The sequence below is a fragment of the Gobius niger genome (assembly GCF_951799975.1).
Source record: "Gobius niger genome assembly, chromosome: 9".
Taxonomy (NCBI): domain Eukaryota; kingdom Metazoa; phylum Chordata; class Actinopteri; order Gobiiformes; family Gobiidae; genus Gobius; species Gobius niger.
In genome coordinates this window covers 6,558,959-6,584,092 of record NC_136860.1, presented here as the reverse complement: position 1 = coordinate 6,584,092, position 25,134 = coordinate 6,558,959, and the positions used below count along the sequence as shown (strand labels likewise).

At 43.6% G+C, this 25,134-nt stretch overlaps 2 protein-coding genes across 4 annotated transcripts; one reads left to right on the top strand and one right to left on the bottom strand.

Moving 5' to 3' along the window:
* Window positions 1–787: 787 nt before the first annotated feature.
* On the bottom strand, window positions 788–11,139 carry LOC306967758 (uncharacterized protein). Of its 3 annotated transcripts, none has more exons than XM_079562934.1 (8): window positions 10,753–11,139; window positions 10,505–10,549; window positions 6,392–6,488; window positions 5,135–6,069; window positions 4,873–5,077; window positions 3,921–3,981; window positions 3,652–3,776; window positions 788–1,003 (listed from the first exon to the last, which is right to left on the bottom strand). In XM_079562934.1, exons 2-8 carry the CDS (start codon window positions 10,544–10,546, stop codon window positions 987–989), a joined length of 1,482 nt encoding a protein of 493 aa, XP_079419060.1. In that variant the 5' UTR covers window positions 10,547–10,549; window positions 10,753–11,139; the 3' UTR covers window positions 788–986. The 3 variants fall into 3 exon arrangements, with proteins under 3 accessions (XP_079419060.1, XP_079419061.1, XP_079419059.1); XM_079562935.1 differs by having other exon boundaries at window positions 4,873–5,035; XM_079562933.1 differs by having other exon boundaries at window positions 4,873–6,069; window positions 10,753–11,136.
* A 744-nt stretch (window positions 11,140–11,883) lies between these two features.
* On the top strand, window positions 11,884–24,795 carry wdr4 (WD repeat domain 4). The gene is made up of 11 exons (XM_079563259.1): window positions 11,884–12,008; window positions 13,756–13,818; window positions 16,068–16,214; window positions 16,558–16,714; window positions 17,421–17,533; window positions 17,615–17,675; window positions 17,764–17,862; window positions 17,922–17,986; window positions 20,353–20,545; window positions 24,363–24,432; window positions 24,513–24,795. The coding sequence occupies exons 1-11, from the start codon at window positions 11,926–11,928 to the stop codon at window positions 24,701–24,703; spliced, it is 1,242 nt and encodes a 413-aa protein (XP_079419385.1). The 5' UTR covers window positions 11,884–11,925; the 3' UTR covers window positions 24,704–24,795.
* Window positions 24,796–25,134: the final 339 nt, after the last annotated feature.

The window sequence follows — 25,134 nt, the reverse complement described above, 5'->3', positions numbered from 1 at the left end:
CATTGTGGTCACTGTTCTATTTTCTTTATCTCATGAAATGTATTTTAATGTATCAGAAGTCAAATAAAACTCTATATATATTTTTACACTTCACACTTCACTTCTGCAATACAGAAAGTCCAATTCTGGTAATGACTGTTGAATTTAATCTGTTATTCAGAGCTTAAAGGAATAGTTCACCGTTTTTACACACTGAGATATGTTCTTACCTGAGCTTAGACGAGTTGATCCGTACCTGTCTGGTCTTTGTGCCCGTGGAAGAGCTTGGTCGCTTCCAACTTCACCCCGTTTGGAGCTATAGGAATACATTGGTAGAGGCCAAATGCTAACAACATCTTTCGTCTTTTTGCGTGACTGAGGGCACGCACAAAGACCAGACAGGTACGCATCAACTCGCCTAAACTCAGGTAAGAACATATCTCAGTATGGAAAAACGGTGAACTATTCCTTTAAAAATAAATCTAAGAAATGTTTCACCATTGACTTGTTTTGTGTCCAAGTCTATTATCTAGAAATTTTGATTATGGTTAAGGGTAGCAGCACTTTTTTTTTTTTTTACAAATTGTGCCAAACCAAACCAAGACTTGAAAAATACTAAGCTGGACTAAAACACATGTTATCAGAAACTACAAGGTCTTAGCTTTCAAATGAGGTACTGCACTGGCCCATAGGCTGTAAACAAAAGCGGAACAAAAACAGCCATGAAAACACGGCACAAAAGCTCTCAGTCTAGCACCTCCCTTTAAAGTGAACCTGGATGTAAAGAAAACAAAAACACTGCACACCGGTCCACTCAGCCAGACTTTATTTCAGCATTATTCACAGACGTCAGCCACTCGGAGACGTCAAAGCAGCGCGCTCATGTTCCATTTCTCCACACACAGCAGACAGACGCTGTACAGTACAAGGCAGGAGGAGGAGGAGGAGGCCTCAGGAGGAAGAGGATGAGGAGGAGGAGGGAGGTGGTCCCGGAGTGCTGCAGACCCTCAGTCAAACTTAGGCTCTGGAACACACACACCAAGGAAAAGCAAATTCACCGACAGAGGAAGATAGAGTGCACAGACTCTTAAAATACTCTTTTCAAAGTTAGTCATGCTGTGTTTTGAATTGTAATTTAACTAAGGGTAAACGAGTGGAACTGTGCAGTGACATAATATACATAACATGTTCTGGGTGAGGGTACAATATCCAAAGTCCCCTAGACTGTAGAGGAACTGGCCGTACAAAAAAACATGCTACCAGCACACACATGTCATTCCAAAGCCTCGAGTTTGAAGTTGAGATGGTAGTTAATGATTCTATGACGGTAACTATGGTCTTGATTTATGACTAATATCTTATTACTGAGATACCGTAGACTGTACCGTCATCCCTTAACAAACGTATATGACTTATGTTAAGCTCTACTTCTTTAGCCCTATTCCCTATAATGGGATTTAGCCGATTTGAACCTGCTGAAAGACACATCTGATTACACAAAATCACATTTAGGGATGGGCGGATCGATACCAAAGTATATTGATACCAAACGGCTACTTTTTAAGCATCGATATTGGGCAAAAAGTATCGATACTAATTTGCATATGTAAAAAGAAGGTGCGGCAGCAATTATCAACACAAAAGGACAATTTATTTCTTTGTTCAGAGCCAAAACAGTCCACGACAGCAAACGATTGAACTGAGCCAGCCATATCATTCTGTTAAGATTCTGTTTGTCATTTAAGTATTAGAACTATAAACTATAAAGTATAGTTACACAAAATTAAACAATGTGGATTTCCTAAGCCGATAAAAAGGGGAACTATATTGTAAGGCGTAATAATACCAGGACTAGTTCGACATCCGCGCAGTAATATCTTCACTTTACTGTGCGGATGTCGAAGTACTCCGAAGTACTTTATAGTGTAACACTTCACGTAACCATATTTAAATAGGAAAAACGTGGAAGAGCTTGGTAGCTTCTATCTTGACCTGGTTTGGAGCTACAGAGGAGAGGAGGAGAGGCTAAATGCTAACGCCGTCTGTGCTGTGCAGGTAAGAACATATCTCAGTATGTACAAACCGTGGCCAATTCCTTTAAATAAAGTTGCATTTTTTGCTTTTTTTTTGCTGTGCTTGTCTACGGAACTGTCAACAGTTTGGACCCGGAAGGTGCTGATTATTGTGTGTGACGTCACTCTAAACAAACCGTTTAGTAGTCAGGGCTAGCAGAAGCTCATTCATGCTAGCAATTGGGCTGGGTTTTTGGAGCCTGCGCCATCATTTAGAATTTGCCCGGCTCTGCCATACTCTTCCCTGTCCACTCCACACAGGGAAGTTATGCTGCGTCCGAAACGAGCAGATTGGTAAGAGCTCTTACGCCCAACCGGATGTGCGTCAGCGTCCTCCATAACAAGACGCTTCCGAATTGGTCTGTCAGTTAGGAAGAAGTTAGGAAAAGGAGCCTCGATGCTAACTATCATAGCCACTTTAGCATAGGGATCTCTGATGCTAACTAACCGGTGATTAGGAGCTATGTGCCATCCCACAAGCCACTGCGCCAAACCCCCCTCCCCCCTCGCCCCCACCATGGAGTGATTCATGCGCAACCACTGTTGACTGCAGGAGCACATTTAATAATAAAAATAATAATAATTAAAAATTAAGATTCTGCAAAGGCCAAACTTTATACAAGTGACAAATCCATGTAGTCGTCCCCACAGCTCAGTCACATGTCAGTGTTAAAGAGTAAACTCAGTATTAAAATTAAGGACGGATTAAATGCTTTTGTTTTCATTTAGTAGAAACTTAAGCCACATGGATCATTTGCATAATGTAGCTTTATGAAACAGCTGTTGAAATAAAATAACACTAAAGGGAAATGTGATGGCTCATTTGGATTTTTTTTTTCTCCTTAAATGTCTTTGTTTGGACACTATGGTGTTGTTGGACACTGTACACTAGGGGGCGACATGCACTTTTGTTTGGACTGCACTCCACCAATAACTTTAAAGAAGAAGAAAAACAGCTGTTGGTGATGTCACTTCCCTTTCCCCTGTTTAAGGACGAACGGATTGTTCAAAATGTTGCTGAAGCTCTAGTTCACCAACTGCACAGATCTAACAGTCGACCCCATGAAAGGTTAAGGAGTTAGTTGCTAGTGTTAGTGCTTAGAGGCTACAATTTGATGGTTTCAGACGCAGTCTTAAGTCTGATCACGGAGCAATTGGAGCAGTTTGAAGGGGCGGGTCTAACGCGCACAGGTCGTCAGTGAAATAAACCAATCAGCAATTAGCGGACGTGACGGCAGCTGTAGTTCAATTCACAAAATATGAAGTGAATATAAACTGAGGAGAACACGGAGGCAAAATCCTTGACTACTTCATCCATGATTAGTTTAGGCTTATAACTTCTGCGCGTGTCACTGTTGATAGAACTACAACATGGCGGTGCAGCGAGTGACATAACATTTACCTCCAGACCCACCTTCTTTCGGCAAATTTAGAATAGGGCAAAAATACAGATTTCATTTCAAAAACAGTTTCGTCCAGGGTTGTATTGGCACCTGGTCCAACTGAAATAGAATTCTAGAACATGAACACAACCTCTTGTACCGTGCACTCCGGCTGTGATTACCACATCATCACATTCTGCGCCCCCTGGTGGACCCACCTGAGAACTTGAAGGTGGGGAAAGCGTTGAGGTCTCCTCCTCCGTAGAGCCTCTGCAGTTTGGCCACTTCTTCGGACAAGGCCTTCTCATACTCCGGCCCTGCGTCCACCAGACTCCCGCCTGTCCTGGGGAGCACATTAGGGACGTTAGCATCCCAATCTGGCTCTTATGTACAGTATTCTATTTGACTTCAAAGCGATTCATCATGAAAAACACTAGTCTGCTGTCCAGTACCTCTCCCAGCATAATAAAAAGGAGCTCCTACTTACTGGCTTTGGGAGTAGCCTCGGATTGCGTCCAGGAAGAGCTGCTGAACAGGGTCGATTGGAGCTGAGGAGACGGACACAAAAAAGATCAGTCAAAGTGTCAAAGTGCGTTTTATTCAGTCATTTTCTAGATGTCTGTGTTATCTGATGATCTGTGACTGAGGCAGAACTAGTTTTTGTGTTTCCAAACCGCGACAGAAGGACTAGGACTGGGTCATGTTACATTTTTTTTCGATACAGGTACTCGCTACATAACGATGCTTGGGTTTCGATACCTGAACGATACTTTTTCCGATACCTATACAACAATATTTGTCACACAGAACCAGAAAACTGAACAAGAATGTACGAAAGATCTGCAAATGTCAAGAAATGTGTGAAAAATTAGGAAAGAATTGGAGAAAACTGGGGGGAATTGTGGCAAAATTAATGAAAAATTGTGAAAAATATGAGGCAAAAAAAAGGAAAAAAGTGGGAGGAAAAATAGGGGAGAAAGAGAAAATAATAGTAATAAAAAAATGTGCAGAAAAAATTGGGCAAACATTGGGAAAATGAATAAATAAAACATTCTCAATACCAATAGTACCCAAACCTTTTTTTCCTTTGGTCCAATGTGGGCCTAGCTTGGTGAATATGCACGTTTCACAATAAGCTTTGAAAGCTTTCGATCAGGAGTAAGAAGTGCAGGTCTCAACAGAAATGTATGGTAAGCATCAAATTTCCTGTTTGTTCAGAGTTCTTTATGCCTTATATATTATATCACTATCTGAAGTGACCTGTAGAGGTTAAATAGCAGCTAAAAACCGAATCAACTTTTTTCTGCTGATAAAACGGAACTAAAACTAAACTAAACTAAACTAAAATCATCTGGTCCCCACTGAATGTTTTGTCATTTTAGTGGCTACTTGGCCACGGCGCAGTGGGGTCCCAGTAGAAAGAAGAATGTAGCTTTTACCTTCAATGGGTTCCACAGGGAGCTCTTCTGCTGCAGCTTCAGTCACCTCTGGTGCTGTGTCTGCAAGTTCTTCAGTGACGTCTACGGCTGGAGCCACATCCACCATGGGCTCAGCAACATCTGCGGGAGCAGCTTCTGCTTCAATGGGGGCCGCGTGGATGGCCTCTGGTTCAGGAGCGGGGGCCTCTGGTTCTGCGACAACTGGCTCTGGTTCTGCAGCCGCAACCACGGGTTCAGCAGCCTCTGGTTCTGCAGCCGCAACCACGGGTTCAGCAGCGGGGGCCTCTGGTTCTGCAGCTACTGCCTCAGGTTCTGCAGCGACTGCCTCTGGTTCTGCAGCGACTGCCTCTGGTTCTGCAGCGACTGCCTCTGGTTCCGCTGCGGCAGCTTCCACAGGGGCTGCCTCTGCTGCTGCTTCAGCCGGTGCAGCCTCTGGGACAGCCTCTGTTTTAGATTCTATTACTGATTCGGCGACGGTCTCCACCACCGAGTCCACCACGGGAGCAGCTTTAGCAGCAGCCTGAGCTACTGCCTGCACTCCGGGGACGGCAGCAGCAGCGGCAACCTCCAAGACTGGAGCGGCCTCTATCATCGCCTCGGCCACAGCCGCCACGATGGGAGCCGCTTCTGTCACCACCTCAGAGACGGCCTCCACTACAGTTTCAGCTGCCTGTTCAACCACTTCTGCAGCTTCCACCACCACCGCTGGCTCAGCGCTGGGCTCTGCTACCTGAGGAGGTTCCACCACCACTTCTTCCACCACAGCTGCCTCTGCTTCCACCACAGCTGCCTCTGCTTCCGCCACCGCGGGCTCTGCTTCCACCACCGCGGGCTCTGCCGCCACCGGCTCTGCCGCCGCCACCGGCTCTGCCGCCGCCGGCTCTGCTGCCGCCGCCGCCGGCTCTGCCGCCGCCGCCGGCTCTGCTGCCGCCGCCACCGGCTCTGCTGCCGCCACTGCGGGCTCTGCTGCTGCTGCTGGAACAGTCTCTGGGGCGGCCTCCACCACACTCTCTGTAACTACTTCAGGTGCTGCCTCAGGTGGAGGAGCTGTGGAGGCTGGTTCTAAGAGCGGTTTAGTGGCAGCTTCCACTGCAGCTGCTGCCGCTGCCGCATGAGCCACTGGGGTCTTAGGAGCTTCGAAGGTCTTGTGCTGGACAAGCTTCTCAATGTCGAAGTATGTTTTAGCATCATTTTTGCCTGCAGGAGACATTCAGCTGTTACATATTGATAAACTTTGAGAGACCCTGCATTAGAAGGGAAAGTCAAAACTGAAGGACAACACTAATCATCTTTAATGAAGTCCTATAGTTGCTCACAAACCTGCTATAATAAACTCCTGTGCGTGTGATTGAATAATTCCACTCCTTTTTGATACTTATTATTTCACATTCTGAGTTGACCAAAATAAAAACATGCGACATATTGAAAAACCCACAGACATTAACCAAGGCTAAAGTAAACGTTTGTTATGTCAGGTGAACGTAACCAAGCGGAGGTTGGTGTATGTGGAGAAACCTACTGTTGGTCTTCTTGATCTTCTTGGAGCCTCCGGACTTGGAGCTGTAGGCAGCAGCTGCAGGAGTCCTCAGGGCCGCCCAGCACTCTGTCTGCAAAGGCTGAGCACAGGACATTCACATTTACATCATCTCTTTTAAAGCTTCTGAGTGTTTCAAATGTGCACTGGGAACTGGATCGTTCCATCCAGAGAGCCTCTTCAGGGCGAATGAATGGTGACCTCACCATGCACCACATATAGACGAGGGCGGGGATGGGAAAATACCAGTGACCATGACGATCACCAAAAACAGGTCACAGGAGCAGGTCACATGTAATTCTTTCATTGTCATTGTAATGCCCATGTGCTCTATTTTTCCAACAGCATCAAAACTTGGATCTAAACATTTTTTTTAGAACCTAAACTTTTATTCTGGTACCGAACTGGTATTGTTTACCCAGACGTCATGAAGCATATATTGTAGAATAGAAATGGATAGCGTTTCAGCACGAGCTAACCACAGCTCGCTCATGCTAGCAATTTGGCTGGGTCTTTGGAGCCAGTTCCTGGATTTAGAATGGGGAAAAACAAAAAATAGCGAAAGGAAAAAAAGAGGAGCGGCGCGTGTTGGGATGAACACGCAAAGGTAAGAATAACTGTGCTCAATAATAACTTAAAGGGATATTTCATAGGGCCTCATTTCCTAGTTATCCAGAGTGTTGTTGATTTCTGGAGATATTTTTATATTTATATTTATTAACAAATAATCTGGAGATATTTTGTAAATATCTCCAAATATCTCTGCATTAGCGCTAGCCTTGCGCTAGGCTAGTGCAAGGCTAGTGCATTAGCCTGCATTAAAAACAGTCTGACCCGCTTCTGACCCGCTCCACAGTGCACCTGATCACTTATAACGCCAGACTAACCAATTACTCTGTGTTGATAGAATCATTTTTGGAATATAACTGACCTTGCATCACATGAATGATCACATTTTCTTGCAGATCACTCCGCCGCTGCGTAGCTTATACAACCACGAAGGTGATACTGCTCAAATATAAGTTATTTTAAATGCAAAATGGTTAAAATGATTCGATTTCTCGATTTATATGGTTAGTCTGGTGTTATTAAGTGATTTAAGCCTAGCACTGCGTAACTCTTCAAATATAAGAACTGCATGAATTACAAATAAAAAATCTCCAGAAATCAGCAACACTCTGGATAACAAGGAAATGAAGCCCTGTGTCAAAAATCCTGAAATATCCCTTTAACAAATAAAAATAAATTAAAGAGGAGCAAAAGTGTTTCATCAGAAGTCCATCGGAGCCGGTACTTTCGGAGCCAGACGCCATTTCCTGTTAGGCTTCAGCAGCTAAGATCGATGCAATATTTTTTACTGCTGATCTATGGCAGGGGCAGGGGGCCCGCGACCCGAAATGAGTTTGACACCCCTGATCTATGGTGTCGGCCAGATGTGGGCAGAGTAGCCAAAAATATTTACTCAAGTAAGAGTAAAGTTACTTTGAAATATTTTTACTCAAGAACAAGGAAAGAGTAGAGACACAAATAAATAATTTGAAAGAAAAAAAATGAAAGAAGGTGACAAAAATTGGAAAAAAAAGTGGTTGTGTTGCCTCAAATAAATGACCCAAATGTAAATGAACATTATTGATCTGTTTTCTGGTTCTAAATGACAAATATCTTGAAGAGAAAGGTGAACGAAACATAAACTACATACATTTTATGTCAATGTGAAGCTCTTGTAACTTTAACATTTACTCAGTGGCACAAGTAACTTTTTTTTTACTCAAGTAAGAGTACAAATACTTCATTACAATATTACTCACGTAGAAGTAAAAAGTACTGATTGATTTAACTACTGTACTCCAATAAGTCCACTTTCTCCAAAAAGTAACCATGTAACTGTGTACTATCCAACGACAGTGGCGAAGGTGGTAGAGCGGGTCGTCTCATGATCAGAAGGTCGGGGGTTCGAATCCAGGCTTCTGCAGGTGCAGACTGTCATTGTGTCCTTGGGCAGGACACTTCACCCAATGCCTATGTGTGAGTGGTTGGTGGTGGTCAGAGGGACCGTTGGCGCAGATGTGAGCAGCCTCGCTCCCGTCAGTCTGCCTCAGGGGAAACTGTGGCTACAAATGTAGCTTACTACATTGGAGAGAATGAACCCCCTCCCTTTCATGTGTGACTTGTGTCATATGAAAAGCGCTATACAAATAAGATTCCCTTCCCTACTGTCCGCCTCTGGCGTCGACACAAATATTGTGCCAGCTCTAATCTTTCCCACGGTGAAACCACATTCACCCCAGGTTGTAGAGTCCTGTGAGGAAGCTGCATGGCTGGCCTGGCCACTAAAGTGTCATATTCACTCCTCACACTACAGGCCCACTGAGCCGGAAAGTACCAGAGAAGAGGAGCTCACAAGCACAGCAGCTGAAAGTACTGCCACATTTGAATACGCATACTCCCCAGCAGACCACATCACCACCCTTACAAGGCCAGAAAAAGTATGACTGCATTTTTTTCAGCCAAGGCCAGAAAAGATTTAAAGGTGCATTATGCAACTTCTTATGCGAAAAAAAGAGAAAGAGAGAGAAGAAACAAAATAAAATAATTGTGCATAATTTTTGAGGAACAATGACTACATGAGTGGTCAGCATGGTGCCTTTAAAGGAACTATACAGATTTAAAAAATGTTAAAATTATGTATTCTCCTCCCCCTACATGTTCCAGCCATGTCCTAATGTGTAGAATGAGCTCAGACCTGTTCACCACAACTGCCTCTAAAATCCTGCACTGTCACTCAGAGAGCTGTTACTTCAGGTCTGAAGTGCCGTCATGCACAAACTTAGTATAAAAGCTGCAGTTACACAAAAGACCTGAGGTGGCAGTAGTGAGTATAAAAATGACAAACTTGCATCTAGCCCCTTTAATTTCCATCACAGTGGCCACTACAACTCTCCAGGATCAAGTGGAAACCTACCAGAAACTCCAAAATCAATTGATCGTAAAGCATAATAGAAGCCATGCACCAATACCACTTTATCAAAAACCAACACGAGTACAAGTACTTTGATTTGAGCACTTGCCGATTCCGAATATACAGCTGGGACAAAACATCGGATCGGAATAACAATATCGCAATACTTTATGCTGCAATACCAAATATCGCTTCTTCATCAGGTATCACAATACTTTCAATACTTGTGTTTGGAGGCATTATTATACTGCACTTGTTTTCCAGGAAGTTACACAGTACTTTGTTACATTTTGTGTTAATGCAATTTTCAATCTTAACACCAATAGATGACACATTACTTCATACACATTTTAAGGTAAATATATTACTCATCATAATTACTGACTGTATCGCAATACGTATCGGATAGGGCCCCGCATATCGTGATACATATCGGATCGTGACAAAAGTGTATCGTCCCAGCCGTACCGAATACCGATACGAGTACAAGGCATTTTCCATGCTTTTGTGTACTTTTGTGTTTATAGACAGACATTTGCACGGCAGATTGGTTATTAGTAACTTTACTCATTTACATTTCCTTGAGTAAAGTAGGCTACACATAACATGTTTATTATTATTTTATAAAAACAAATTATAGATGATTGATTGGATTCTACTGAACTTAAACAAGTTATAATGTATTACTTGCTTATTACAATGAAATAAATTGGAATGAAATGAATAAAAAAAGTTTAAGTTACAAAGTTTTTCAACTTTTACACAGCTTTGGCAAGTCGTTATACGCCTATTTAGCACGTGAAAGTGACCACTGAAGTCGAGAGTCCAACTTTTGCTGAACAATTTTGCTGAACAGTTTTTAAAAATACTGTGTAAAGTGTACACAGGGCCTCCAACTCAAGGGCATGCTCTTGACTGGAAGCTATAGGCCACCAGTGCCTATAGAAAAACGTGTTGACACATTCCAAGCAGCACAGGCCTGGTGGTTGACAGGCCAGCCTTGCACCATAAAACAACCCCTGTGTGTCCCTTGAGTGTAGAGCTTCAACACTACAAACTGGGATTTTGAAAATGCAAAAGATACAAATTGTGAAGGTTTTTTGGGGGTGTCATTTTTTTTATTATTATTATTTTTTTACCTTGATAGCGGCCAGCCGTCCAATCCTCAGCAGGGCAGCCATAATCTGTCCAAAAGTGGGGGGAAATAAGAGAAAGTCAACTATTGCACACACAATAATGCAAAAACAACATATTCAAGCATGCATGGATCCTCCCCACTCTGCCCTAGCGGGGGAATGCAACAGCGAGGCGGCCGGGATTCCCCACTACTCATCTGAAATCGGAGAAATCTCTACGGAATAAAAGAAAGCGCGTGGAGTAAACTCACCGGTGCTGTCCCGTGCGCGTGTCGTTTCCGTGGGACTCCTTCTGCTGTGGCTGTATTGTTCTGCGGATCAGCACGGCGCCATGGACATAGCCGTGCACCGTTCTCCCCGTCACCTTTTATGTAACATACGTACACGCCCCCTTCATGACAAAGACAGAGCGGCCCATGTGGCACGTATGTTGCCCATATAACCGTGTTTCTACACGTTGCCGCTCGGTTCGTGCACTTATGTATGCTTTAGGACGGCTAAACTACGGGGCAAGCCTGTTGGAAGTGGTTTTGGTGAGTTTACAAAGATGCGGCTGTGTCCAGCTGTCTACGCTGTGTACATTTTGTACTTTTCGAAGGGGGCGTGTACCATAACATCCGAAGATGGCCGAGGCGCTGCGTCACGTGACTTACGGAAGCAGCCGATTTCTTTAGATTATGATGATTATAATAATACTAATACTAATAATACTAATAATACTAATAATAATAATAATAATAATAATAATAATAATAATACTGGTAATAGTAATAATAATAATAATAACAATAATAATAATAATAATAATAATAATAATAATAATAATAATAATAATAATACATTAATTATAACAATAAAACAACAACAAAAAAAACTATTAGATTATGTCATTCAATACATATATATACACTTATATAATATATACATTCAATAAAAATAAAACCTGTTTAGTAAGAGTCAATTGATTTGTGCGAAAAATAAATAAAACTACCAGGGTTTGGCTCGCCAGATCTGTTGTTATGGTTACTGGTTAAAATAACATAAAATTAAATGTATGTAATGTAATGTATGTGTAATCTAGCATTGTTACCTTGTGGATCAATAAAGTACTGTGTATAGCTGAGGCTGAGTAACTTTTTGAAGTAACTGTACTTTTACAAGTTGTTTATCCATACAGTACACAGCGCTTTGAGTGCCTAAGGCGCCTTAAAAATGTGACCATTTATTTATCATTTATGTTAAAATAACGCCACTATTACTTGACTAAATATTGTGGCAACTCAATCCACCTCTGAATAGTTTCACAAAAACGCAAATGAAGCGGTTGCCAGAATAAACCAACATGTAACAGTAGATGGCAGCACTTCCTCACACAAAATGAGGATCTCGCGAGAGTTGGACTCCCCCACGTGCTGTAAACAAACATGGCGGCGGTGCACTTCTGCGGAGACTGGCTCGTGTGTGTCTGCGACAGGAGGCTGCTGGCGGTCCACAGTTCACAGGACAGGTGAGCATTCCACCCCGGACCGTACGGGGGGACATTACTCACACCGGCCCGGGACCAGCGGGGCTGCAGCCGGCGACCCGCGTGGTCCGTCCGTCTGTCAGCACCGCTCCAGCTCCAGCTCCAGCTCCTGCTCCAACAACTCTTTAGTTGTTCCTTTTACTGCACTGACCTTTGTGTATGAGCTCAGTGCGAGTTATCATCATACAATTACACTTTAAATCAAAGCATGGGGTGTCACGAAGATCATCCTCCGTGTGACCCCACTTTATCCTGCTGATACAATTAAAAAGGCGAGACACTGCAGGTGAATAGGGAAAAATGTATATTTACAGATATCAATTTGAAACTGTTGCTGTCGATCACTGGCATAAATGTGAGAAAAAAATACATTGCAAGTTTTTTGTCATTTTATCTTTTCATATAAGAACAAGGTGTTTTATGCCTAAAAATGCCCCAAATGTCCCATCTTTTCGGCAACGAAATCTGAATAATGGATAGAGCTGCATTCAAATTTATGGCTTCATTTTATTGATGAATGAGTTGCCAAGACTTTTTCAGAGGGGATTTTGGATATCTTGTTTAGTTTTAAAATAAGCTGTTTTTTAGTGTAAAAATGAAATTTTCGCCTTATTTTTTGACATTCAAAACTCAATAAATGGGGCTAGGGATTAAATAGTAAAAAATCCCTCTGAAGAAATCTTCCAAATATTGTTCAGTCCAAGGCTGGAAAATCTGAAGTCTTTAGGTCCTACTGTCGTGGACATTGTGTCGCCACAATGACAGAAAAATGTGTTTTGAGAAAAAGGCCCTTGAAATTGCATTGTCCCATATAAGTCTATGGGCAAACATTGAATCAGCCCAATATTTAAACATGTTTTTGTGAAGATTAGGTATATTTTCTGTTTCCAGTTGAAAGCTTATATGTTTAGAGACCAATTTGGCCCAAAACCTGAAAACTGAAAAAATTGAGTTTTGTCTGTAGTGTCTCCCCTTAAAGCCACAGTGTGTAACATTTATTTCTGTTGCCCAAACACCTAAAACTAAACAAAACCAAGCTGTTTAACTCTTGGATGCTCCACTGCGCTACTGGAAAAATATTCAGTGGACTGATGGGCCCAAAGTTGAATAGTTTGGGAGGAACACACAATGTCATGTGTGGAGGACAAATGGAACAGCACATCAACATCAAAACTCCATCCTCACTGTGAAGTTTGGAGCAGGAGAATCATGCACATTAGAGCCAGGACTATAGACTTTTGTTGCGATACAATACGTTTCCTGATACAGATGCCCTGACACGGTACGTATTGCGATACGTGTCAACAAACTGTAATACTTTAACCCTGAATGAATTGAAAAAGAAAGCACACATGGAGTTTTTATTTGATATAAATCAATCAGATGTTGATTTTGAAAACTGCAAATGGCTGACACATTTTGAAAGTGTCCTTGCCTTTTGTTTAAACCAAACTGCACCGCTATATATGGCTTCTGATACAACACAGACATCACAACAATGACGTATTGCCTAAGGATGATTTGTCCGTGTTCTAATGTCCATGTGTTAAATGTCCTCCATCGATGAATTGATCTCTTTACTAAACAATTGTCGATGAACTGATGAAATGAAAGCTTTATGTTATTGTTTTACGTTTACACCTTTTGTAGAATAGATTGAGAAGAGTAAACAACCTTCCATAATGATAATATCCTGAAGTTTGACCTGAGGCTTGCTTTTGCTCCACAGAGCTCCTTTTGAGTTGGACTGTGCTTCGTTAGAGAAGAGGCTGAAGAAAGTGGAGGGGGAGAGGTTTGTATTACACTGAGCTTTCCCTTCTTCTAACAGTGTGATCGATGGCAGCAACATCCGGGCCCTTTTGCAGAGCTAGTACAGCGGCAGAAAGGAAATCTGCGATCGTTTCTCATTCTGCGGATACGATACCCCGCCCTCAGTTACGGAAACATGAGGCACATCAGTTAGAAGCTTGGCTGGGCACCGTTACACTTTTTTCAATACTGGTGCTTTAACGACCCTTGGGTTTTGATAACGATACCTTTTCCAATACAATACTAAAATATTTGTTTTCTTGAACCAGAAACAGAATAAGGTTTGGAGTATATGCACATTTAAAATATCGGGTTCATCTCTGATGTAAAGAAATGTGTGAGAAATGGGGAATAATTTTTAGGAAAGATGGGCGCCCCTCCTGGAACCGCCACTTACCGTGGTGGAGGGGTTTGAGCACCTGAATGATCCTGGAGCTCTGTTGTCGGGGGCCTCCCGCTCCTGGTAGAGTCTCCCATGGCAAACAGGTCCTAAATGACGGGTCAGACAAAGAGCGGTTCAGAAGCCCCTCATGAGAGACCAACAGGCCCGGTTAGAACCGTGGGGCCGTCCTTCTGTGGACTCACCACCTGCAGGAGGAGCCATAAGGGGCTGATGCCATGTGATTTGGGCAGCTCCAACAGCTGCCCCCACGACCCGGAAACGGAAAAGTGGAAGAAAATGGATGGGCGAAATTTGGGACAAATTGTAAGGAAAAAAGGAAAATTAGTGCTTGAAAATGAATGTAAATTGGGGAAAAAATAGGGAAAAATCATTTATTTGAGCTGAAACAACCAAGTCACTCCCTTTAATTCAGTGTCTGGCAAAAAAGATTTTTTTTCTGTACCGCTTTCGAACTGATTCCTGTAGTACCTAAACATTGATTCCGATACAGTATCGGTCAGTACCCAGCCCTAGTCAGAGGACGATCGGGACCCATTTCATTTTGAATGGAAACATATGAGGGCTAGTTTTTGGATCGTTACTCTCTGTCAGTGGTCATCATTAGGAAACGGCTCCCCCTGGTGGCTGTGTATTATTCCTTTTTGTGACGTCTTTAATGAGTAAATATTCAGACTTATTAAAGGTGCTCAGTGTTAGGCCTCATTAATGATTCGCATTTAGCTTTCACATTGTACATCGTAGGCTGCAGACAGTTCCCTTCATAACAGATCACCTCCTTTACCTTGTTTGACCAATCAAACAGACGTAAATTCAAAGTTCTCAGACAATCTGTTTTGACATCAGTCTGGTGTTGGGGAAAAAAGGTTTAGGTTCTACTGGTATCGAAAAAAATGAAAGTATCAGAAGCAGGTACACAAAGAGAATCTTCTCTCTTTAGATCCAAGTGTTGATGCACCTAACTTATTCCCAAATCTTTGCCCAATTTTCTACAGATTTTTTCTTATTTTGGCCACAATTTTCTTCCAAATAATTTTTCACACTTTGGAGATGAACCCAATATTGTAAATTAGCAGATCTTCCAAACTTTGTTCTGTTTTCTGGTTCTAGACGACAAATATTCCAGTATAGGTATTGGAAAAAGTATCGTTCAGGTATCGGTATCAAAAACCAAGTATCGTTAAAGTACTGATACCAGGAATACAATGTAGCAGTACCCAGCCCTACAGACAGGGGGCGCTAACCCTCTCAATGACGTAGACGTTGCTCCCATCTCTTAACCTCTTAACTCCCGCCTGAACCGAGAAGATCTTTTTCCTCACGTCATCAGATTTTTTTCTCAATTTGTTTGTTGGGTATTCAACTCATTTTTGTAACTTTTTGGTAATTTTTTTGTCATTTTTTGTCACGTTTGTCACATTTTTGTCACATTTTAATCACATTTTTGTCAATTTTTTTGTAAAATTTTTGTAATTTTTGTGTAATTTTTTGTCACATTTTTGTATCAAATTTTTGTCATTTTTTGTCACATTTTTGTCATTTTTTTATCAATTTTTTTTTTCAATTTCTTGTGACATTTCTGTGACATTTTTGCCACTTTTTCATCAATTTTTCGTCACTTTTTTGTCAGTGTTTTCTCACTTTTTTGTCACATTTCCATCATTGTTTTCGTCTCAGTTTCGTTGCTATTTTCACAGCTTTTTTCCAGCAGCTTTTGGACTGGGGTAAAGCCCAACTGGAGAAAATGTGCTCGGTTCAGGTGGGAGTTAAGGGGTTAAAGAGATCGAACGCTAAATGTGACAGTGTTTTTTGATTGGTTCCCGTGTCCGCAGTGAAAACCCCTCAGAGAGCGAGTGTGGCAGTGACCAGATCCTGGCCGTAGCGCCGTCGGCCTCGGGGACACTGCTGGCTCTGAGCGACGACAGCAAACGGCTGGTCCTGCTGCAGAGGGACCCCACGTGGACCGTCCTGAGTGTGCGGTCAGTGAGTTCGCTTTTATCAGCCCCTCCAGGATTTCACAGACGTTTTTTTGTGATTGTTGCGAAAATGTCTGATTTTGTGGGCCAATTTTCCAAAAGTTGCGATGAAAAGTTGCACATTTTTTCCTTCTTAACTTTTTCAAGCTTTACATCATGTTATTATGTCATTCCCTTATTAAAAACATGCCTTAAGTTTTGCCTTGGCACATTCACTTATTTTTGAGTAATCTTCCCCTCGACACTGAATCTCTCTGTTCCCTTGAGCCAGGTCAGTCCCGGTCACATGCGTTCCTCATGGACACTGAAGTGTGTTTTAACGTGTTGGATGGCCTGTTCCCTGCAGGTGGCTGCCGCGCCGCTGCACTGCCCTGGTGTTCGCCCGGGCTGAGGACAGGCTGCTGGCGGCGGATAAGTCCGGAGACGTCTACAGCCTGTCAGTGAAGGAGCCCACGCAGGAGCCAGTGCTGCAGCTGGGACACCTCTCCATGGTGCTGGACGTGGTGAGGACGCTCCCTGTGACTCTGCAGGAGGGCACGCTCCGACATTTAAACAAACGCGTTTTCTCCAGTTCGGCTTTAGCCAAATCTAAAAACTTCTTGACTGGAGAGTGCACAGCCTGTAGGCCAGGACGATGAAACAATTGGAAAATGGGGAAAGTATTTTTCTGCCCCTTTTATGTTAAAGGAAGTTTCTTGGTTGGTTTACCTCAAATAAATGGTACAAATGGAAGGAAAATAAATAAATGAACTCCGGTTTCCCCTACCACTAAAAACATGTACAAGAGGGGAATCCTCCAGCCAGGTGATTCTGACCATCAGCCTGGCTCCACATCTGGAGACGGGTCCCCAGGGGCTCCTTACAGGTCGTCCAGAGGCGTTGAGGGATGGGTCAAATACAGAGGACAAATGTCGTTGTGCAGTTGTCGTATAATGACAAATAAAGCAAAGCTGGTTCTAGATGACAAATGGTTTGGTACAGTTATTGGAAAAAAGTTCAGGTATTGGCATCAAACACCAAGAATCGTTAAAGTACTGGTAAAAACAAATGTAACGGTGCCCCAGCCATCACACACAGTATGGCAGTGTTTTCTTGTGTCTAAACCGGTATAAACTGGTCTGAATGGACTACACCCAGGCTAACAGGTGTGTTTGTGTGTGTTTGTTTGTATGTTTCTGTGTGTGTGTACTTGTGTGTGCATATGTGCAGACGGTTTCCAGAGACGACCGCTTCATTGTGACCTGTGACCGAGACGAGAAGATCCGTGTGAGCCTCTCCCGCTCGCCTTACAACATCCAGTCCTTCTGCCTGGGACACCAGCAGTGAGTCCGCGGGTCTGTCCTCCCCCTGGACCACACAGACAGGACAGTTTTGACCCGTGTTGTTGTGTACATGTTTGTCAGGTTTGTGAGTGCCCTGCTGTCCCCGTGTGGAAGCCCTCACACCCTGCTCTCCGGCTCCGGGGTCAGTAGTACTCTTTACACACACGTGACTCTGCCTTGTCTCAGTGGGACTGTGAGACATGGATCTGTGTCTTCTGTGTCGCCTCCAGGATGGGACAGTGTGTGCGTGGGACATGGAGACGGGCCGTAGACGACAGACTGTGGACCTGAGAGAACATGGAACACCGAGAGAGGAGGCAGAGGAGCAGGTAGGAGCTTCAGTCAGAGGAACTCTGCTCAGACCTGTGATGTTCACTGTGTGTTCCAGAGGCTGACGGTGAGCAGGCTGTGCAGCTCTCCTGACGGGGCTCATGTGGCAGTTCTCTGTGAGAGGTACGTTTGGTCTGCTCTTTTACAGTAGCTCCCAGTTAGCTGACGACCTGGCAAGAGCTAAGAACATATGCATTGATGTGTCTCTGGGTTTGTGTTGGTTTAATTGGACAAACATTTGGCGCAGCATTTGATGATGATTGGATCAAGAGTCACTTCGTTTTGTCATTCACAGCCAAATGTCAAAAGAACAAACAGCAATGCAATATTTAGGAACTTCCACCAGGTGCAACAACCTGAGTCATGTGGCTGGAGGATTCACCTATTGTGCATGTTTTTAGTGATAGGGGAAACTGGAGTACCTGGAGGAAACCTATCATGGGGAGAACGTGCAAACTCCACACAGAAAGGCCCCGTCCAGGTGGGAATCGAACCTGGGACCTTCTAGCTGTGTAGCACTAGCCCTAACCACTGTGCCACAGTGCGGCCTTTGTTTTGGTCCCACTCTGCTGGGATTCCACATAGCGCCCCCTGTCAGTGCCCAAGTCTAGTCATTTCGAAACATGGATCCCTTTGTTTTTACACTGGTATGGCCCGCCCACCTACAGCAATACTGCCACGTGATTGGCCAGAGCCATTGGAGATTTGTTTTCAAACATAGAGCAGCACAATATAGGATTCTTATTTGTTTGTGAAGATTCAGCTTCCAGGCCTCATTTATAAAGCTTGCGTACAAACAAAAGGTACGAGCTTTTCTGCACCAAAGGTGGCATTTATAGAAATCAAAGTGGACGTGAAACATTATGCGGCGTCACACTAGGTCTGTACCTGCCGTCCACAGTCCGCCCTTTCAGAGACACTGCACAGACGCGAGGGGAGGCGAGGGGAAGTCGGTTTGAGGAAATCAAATTTGCTGCACATTTTAAACTGCTCATTTCTTTTTTATTTTCCTCTGAAATGATTAAGATCATAAAAAATCAAAAAGATTACTGACCTCTCCTCATTCATAACACCCAAATCGAACCACTGCCTCATCCTACAAACAAAACCATACACAGTTGTGCACAGTGCTTTAAAGCCCAACAAGCTTATGCTGCAGTTCCAGGAAGTCTGAGCAGCACTGGGAAATATCACAATCAGAGTCTAAAAGGCTCTTTTTTATGCTCTAAATGTGGATTTCCAAATGTTTCATTGATGAGTCACTGGAGAAGCAGCCGCGGGCCTGAGGCTCCTCCCTCTCTGGAAAACCCTCTCATGTTCAGGTAAATCCAATACGAGCGATCGCTGTTGTTGTTTACTTCCACAATTTTCGCCGGATGTTTTGGTGAATGGTCGGCAACAGCTGATGCAGACAGGCCTCTAACTCGGTTTTATAAAATGATAGATCTGTTACAGCGCAAGAGAAGCAATGCCCTGTTTATGGACATTGTTTTTGCTGATTATAGGATTTTAATAAAATGTTTTTCAAATATGAAAATGTAAAATGCCTACCACGGCCAACGGATGTGACGACATCGCGATCGCTCATATGGGCGCTGGCTGCTCTGCTTTATGCCCACGACACTAGAGGCTGCCATTGCTCCGCCATTGCTGTAGTACCTCCATATCGCTGCTAGTGCCCAATTGAAAAGCATTGGACACGTTAAAAACAACTTTAACGCCTGGTTTCAATTTGTTCAACACTAGACTAGGCTAGATATTCCTCCTGAGATAACGCTGGGTTAGTCACAATTTAAGAAACTAGGCTGGTTTTCGTAATAGGAATTTTTGAAATCTCGTACTTAATGAGGGTGGGACTGTTAGCATTGGAGCAGCGCGAGCTACACGTCACGCAAGGGCCGAGTCTACGGTGAAAATCCCGCCCTTATGCCCTTTTAGGAACATGCTTCGTCAGAGCTGGGGAGGGGGAGCCTGTAAATCCGCCATGAATTTCCCCACGGCCGTGGTCATTCTGGTAAACGGGGAGGACGGGCAGAAGACGTCCATTATTTGTTACAGTCTATGGGTAAATCTCATTCATAAGTTACTTTGTATGTCCTTATATGGTGAAATGGAGGCGTTCAGAGGGCGGGACGTGAGGAGCGGTCATGTATGCACATTTCTGCCCCGTATGGGATCAGTGAAGGAGAGATTTCATGTTGCTGCACATACGGAGGGTTTCATAAATCGCTCGTATGTATTCTTATGGTCTTATAGCAGAGTTTCACCAACAGTTTTATGAATGAGACCCCGGCCCACATTAGTTAATCACACACTGAAATGGCTCTGTGAACTGTCCTGTGATTGGCTCAGGTGTTTAATAATAGACTCTGTAAACTGTCCTGTGATTGGCTCAGGTGTTTAATAATAGACTCTGTAAACTGTCCTGTGATTGGCTCAGGTGTTTATTAACAGACTCTGTGATTGGCTCTGGCGTCTCTGTGTTTCAGGCATATGGAAATCCAGCTGTTGTCTCTGGAGCAGGCAGAAGGGGGCGCTCTGCTCAGCCCTCACAGCCGCCTGCCCCTCAGTCACTACCCTCTGGACCTGACCTTTGACCCCTCAGGCCGGCTCTGGGTGCTGATGAACTGCACGGAGAGCCCCCTGCTGGTGTTCAGCCACACACAGGGCTCCTGGGAGCAGGTGTGTACCGTTTGGGCTGGGTTTAGGACGCTGCATTACACACAGGGAAATAGTATTCAGATAACTGATAAATACTCCTGATACTTATGTATATTTGCATCTGCCCAAAATGTATAAACTTTATCAAAACATATACAAGTGTAGATATACCTGCAGATCAAATCATGAGATCTGACTGTGGGTCTCCACCTTTGGGAGAGCTCAAGGCTTTTACAGTTCCATCGTCTGTGCAGCTCTGTCTGGATATATTTCATTAGACTAGATTAGATTTCACTTTATTGTCCACCTCAGTGGAAATTTGTGTTTGGTTCACCATCACGGTCACAGAAACACAGAGTCACAATAGACCGCAATCAAGTAACGTCACTTTCAAATTATTTGACTCAAGTACAAGTAAAAAGTACAAGAACAATTACCCAAGTAAAAGAGAAAATGTTACTCGAATACTCAGCGTATAAGTGATCTATTTTCAGTGACACCATGAATTGTGTGAGACAAAACATAAGATCCAGTGGAAATTGTGATATTTAACAACAACAACATAAAGACCATCTAGTACGTCTGCTTTATGGATCAATATGAAACTTATTATAACTTAATTATATACTCACAGTGGAAAAAGTAACAAATATTTTTACTCAAGTAAGAAACAGATACTTGTGTGGCTCTTTTGACAAATTCAATTTACTATTGTGCCTGTAATAATGAATATTGAAACAGAATTTGAAGCTTCAAAGTTGATTTCAGGAGGAGCAGGAAACACAGACTTCGATTTAACCGGAGCAGGTGTCAAAGCATCTCTATGGGAAAGAAACCGTTTTTGAAAGAAATTTCCAAAAAGAAACCTGACCATTATTTACCAGTGATTGGATTGACAAACCTGACACATTATTCTTATTCTACTGACCAAAGTCACGCTCATGTTTTTGAATATTGTCTCCACTTAAGGACCCCTTTATGTGGAAATAAATTAACAATAGTTAAGTAGTTCAAACTAAAGCTCTGTTGGCACGGGATTAGAACAACCTCGGGACCTCAGGTGAAAAGTAAATATTACTGACCTTTTTAAACAGTGTAATAAAGCCTAATAAAGTATAAATAAGGGCAATATCGATTTAAAACAGACTTTTTAAATAGATAAAAACCGCATGTGTGTCGGAGTGATGCTTTGACTATAGTACTATAGCTTAAATATATTGATAAAAGTATACACAGAGAAAAACTACAACATTACAGAGGTGAGCCGGAAGTACAGCTCTGTTGTCATGGCAACGTCAGACAGACCAACATGGAGACTGAGAAAGTTTGGTGCTTTTGGTGCAAAGTTATGATGGAGGAGGCGGTTTCAGAGCGAATGGATTAAAGAGAAAGAAGAGAAAGGAAACGTCCGTGAGGCTGATGAGTGAAATATCCTTTCTCACATAAACAAACACATCATGAATGAATTAAAGCCGTATTATTCAGTGTTCATTATCGGCCCGTCATTTCCGGAAAAATGGTGAATTACTGACATTGCTGATCCCGTGTTAATGCACATAAAAATGACCTGACGTCCCGGGGTCATTTCAGTTTTACCGATGTGCCCAGGTCTTTCTAATCCCGTCTGAATTGGGTTTAGGAATGCAAATCAGCATTTTGATAGTTACCATGGTTACCACTGTGGAATTTCCAGATAGATACAGACGGCATCTCGTCATAGAAGGGGGCGTGGCCTCGCCAAGGGGGAAAATAGAATCATTTGGGAAACTCAAATTTTCCCTCTTTTTAGCCATTTTCTGGTGGAATATGAACTTATTTATCACAGACACAGGGCTGCCAACTCTCACGGTTTCACCGTGAGACACACGCATTTGAGTGCCTTCACACGCTCTCACGCCACACTCCTCATATCACACGCTCAACTAAAAATCATCCCTGACTTTTTGCAGTGAGCGGCTGCAGACGCTTTATTTTGTCTGTGTGCCTGTCCACGGCTCCTCTGGCGTGTGTTTGTGTGTCTGTCGGCGGCTCTACTGATGTGATATGAACGGGTTCGCGGAGAACAGCTCATTTTTTGTACAGTGCACAGTGTACAGTACTGTACAATGCACGACGCGCGGGACGTGAGCGCGGCCTGCGGAGAAAGGGTTTTAGAGCGCGGCTCCGGGGAAACAGCGAGAGAGCGCCCGAACGCTCCCAGCGCCAGCTCTCCCGGGCCATGGGAGAGAAAAAGGCGCGTGGTTTCCGTGGTTTCATTCCACTCCTGGCCGCCTCCGAAGCGACATCACCGCGCCTACTGCCTCCTCCGCCCCGGTCACCTCCGCCGCTGCTGCTGCCCCACGAGGAGCTCAAAGTGAGCAGCATAAGGCAACGAGTTTGAGAAATAAAAGTCCTAATGAAATAATAAACAACGGTCACAGCGGAGATCACGTTGAACCTAGACCTCTTTTACTTAAGTTACTTTTTCCCCTCTTGCGCGAGGGAGAGAGAGGCAGAGAAAAAGCAGTTATTACATTGAATAATCATATTCAAAGTTTAATCATCAAACATGCTCTAACATCCTGCAAAATACAGGGATCAAATGTTCATATTTTCTAAAGCTTGTGCTACTTGATTTTTGTTGGTAATAATTGGAATGACTGATGCAGAGAAACAGAGACATTGTGTCATTGTACCTTTTGGCAGGGCTGTAACGATGAAGGGGCCTCTGGGCATTTGCTGAGAGGCCCCAATTTGAAAGGGGCCCAGAAATATAATTCTTTAACAGCAGTAAATAGACCAGCTAAAATTATTATTTATGATCTAAAATGCACCAGATTTCAGGAAATCATATCTGAATTATAAAAAAATTCTTGGGGGAGGACCCCCAAACCCCCCCTTCAGAGTGCCCTCCCACACTTTCAATAGGTTCTGATGGTCACCCATCAGAACCAATCAAACCCCCTCTGATCCATTATGCAGCTCCTGATGTGCTCAGTCATGTAAAACGTAGACTTGTTTTTGGGTTAGAGCTTAATACAATTACGAGACACTATCGCCATGAAAAAGGCCCCCCAGCTCGGGACCGACCAAAGTCTCACTCCAAAGTTTGGTGAAAAGTTGGCAGCCCTGCAGACAAATAAAGTCAAGTCTAAATCGGGCCCATATGGATATTTTCTCACAGCAGATTGTTCAGTAGAAGCGAAAAAACGGCAGTTGTAGCTGGCGCTAGCTAACCGTTAGCATTAGCCCGATGCTTACATGTAGCATCGTGTTAGCATCGCCGTTATTTATGTATTTATGGGCTGTTGAACCACTTTGCTCCTCCCCATGTCTTTGTATCTTTATCTAGTAGAAAACTATATTCATTATTCAGTATTTGTTAAAGTAGTTTTTGAATACTTAGAGAAAGTTTAGATTTCTTCGAATTGTTTTCCCCCTTAACTGTTTTCAAACATGACCAAATATGGGCGATTCCAGAGATGCCATCTGTATCTATGGTCACACGAACCAACCATTTCCCAGCGTCGTGTGGCAACAAACATGACCTGTGCGGCACGGTGGCACAGTAGATGGCGCTCGTGCTTCACAGCTCGAGGGTCCCAGGTTCGATTCCCAACTGAACAGAGCCTTTCTGTGTGGAGTTTGCTTGTGTGTTTTTAGTGGTAGGTTTCCATGAGATTCCTGCTGAACTAAAGGCTTGTTTCTCAGATATAAATAGACAGTACATCAGTTTAGGAGCCGCTCTGTTCCTGTGTTTAAGGTGTGTTATGCAACTTTTTATGTGGAAAGAAGGTTGAGACTTGTGTGACCCGACCTTCAGTGTGTCACACTAATGTCCCTGGGTTTGTGGTTCCAGCTGGACGCGCTGAGCCCAGACCTGTCCCGAGTCAGCCCCGCCTTCAAGACGTTCTGGGACGCCGCGGACGGTCAGACCACGTTCCCTCCCGCTTTTACGTCCCGCTTTAAGTCCGTGCGAGTGGTGAAAGGTTCTGTTTGTTTTGCACAGAGAGCCAGCGCAGCAGCAGTCGGCTGGAGCACCTGTACGTGGAGACCTACGACAACGTCTCCGAGTACATGAAGAAGAAGCAGCAGCGGCTCGAGCAGCAGAGCCACAAGAGGAGCCGGGAGCACAGCCGCGAGCCCAAGCAGCCCAAAAAGACCAAAGCGCAAAGTAAAGCCGAGGCCAACGGCTCCTGATCGCTCCGGAACTCACTAATCACTTTAATCACTCATCATTTTACGTTTTTTTTAAGTTTGGTTTTGAAATAAATTATGTACAAACTAAGTGATCACTGTTTTGGATTTGTTGTGTAGTGTTCAGAAGAATGACGTGAAGCTGAGAGTGTTTGCAATGAGGCGTGATTATATGAGCGGGTCAAATCAGTCGATACAGAAGAACCTGATTCAAGGCAGTGCACTCCAGAGGTCTTTTCTCAAACTGGGGGGCAATTTACCCACGTATAACTGTTCAAATTGGATAAGAAAGGGCAAACAAAGTGAAAGTGATAGTCGGCAACTCAAAGTATTACAGCTTAAAGCTAACCTGGCTAACACCATGCTGCTGTGTGCGCTCGAATTATTTCGAACTGCACAACAGCCTGGGGACCATGGCCGAAATCTCCGGAGGA

Bases quoted from the DNA above. Each gene is read 5' to 3' on its own strand.
- LOC306967758 (XM_079562933.1), bottom strand. From the start codon at position 10,546: ATGGCTGCCCTGCTGAGGATTGGACGGCTGGCCGCTATCAAG. The intron at 6,489-10,504 runs GTAAAAAAATAA...TCCTGTGCTCAG, and splicing joins GACGGCTGGCCGCTATCAAG to CCTTTGCAGACAGAGTGCTG. The intron at 6,070-6,391 runs GTAGGTTTCTCC...TGTCTCCTGCAG, and splicing joins GAAGATCAAGAAGACCAACA to GCAAAAATGATGCTAAAACA.
- wdr4 (XM_079563259.1), top strand. From the start codon at position 11,926: ATGGCGGCGGTGCACTTCTGCGGAGACTGGCTCGTGTGTGTCTGCGAC. The intron at 16,215-16,557 runs GTCAGTGAGTTC...TGTTCCCTGCAG, and splicing joins TGGACCGTCCTGAGTGTGCG to GTGGCTGCCGCGCCGCTGCA. The intron at 20,546-24,362 runs GTGTGTACCGTT...TTGTGGTTCCAG, and splicing joins CACAGGGCTCCTGGGAGCAG to CTGGACGCGCTGAGCCCAGA.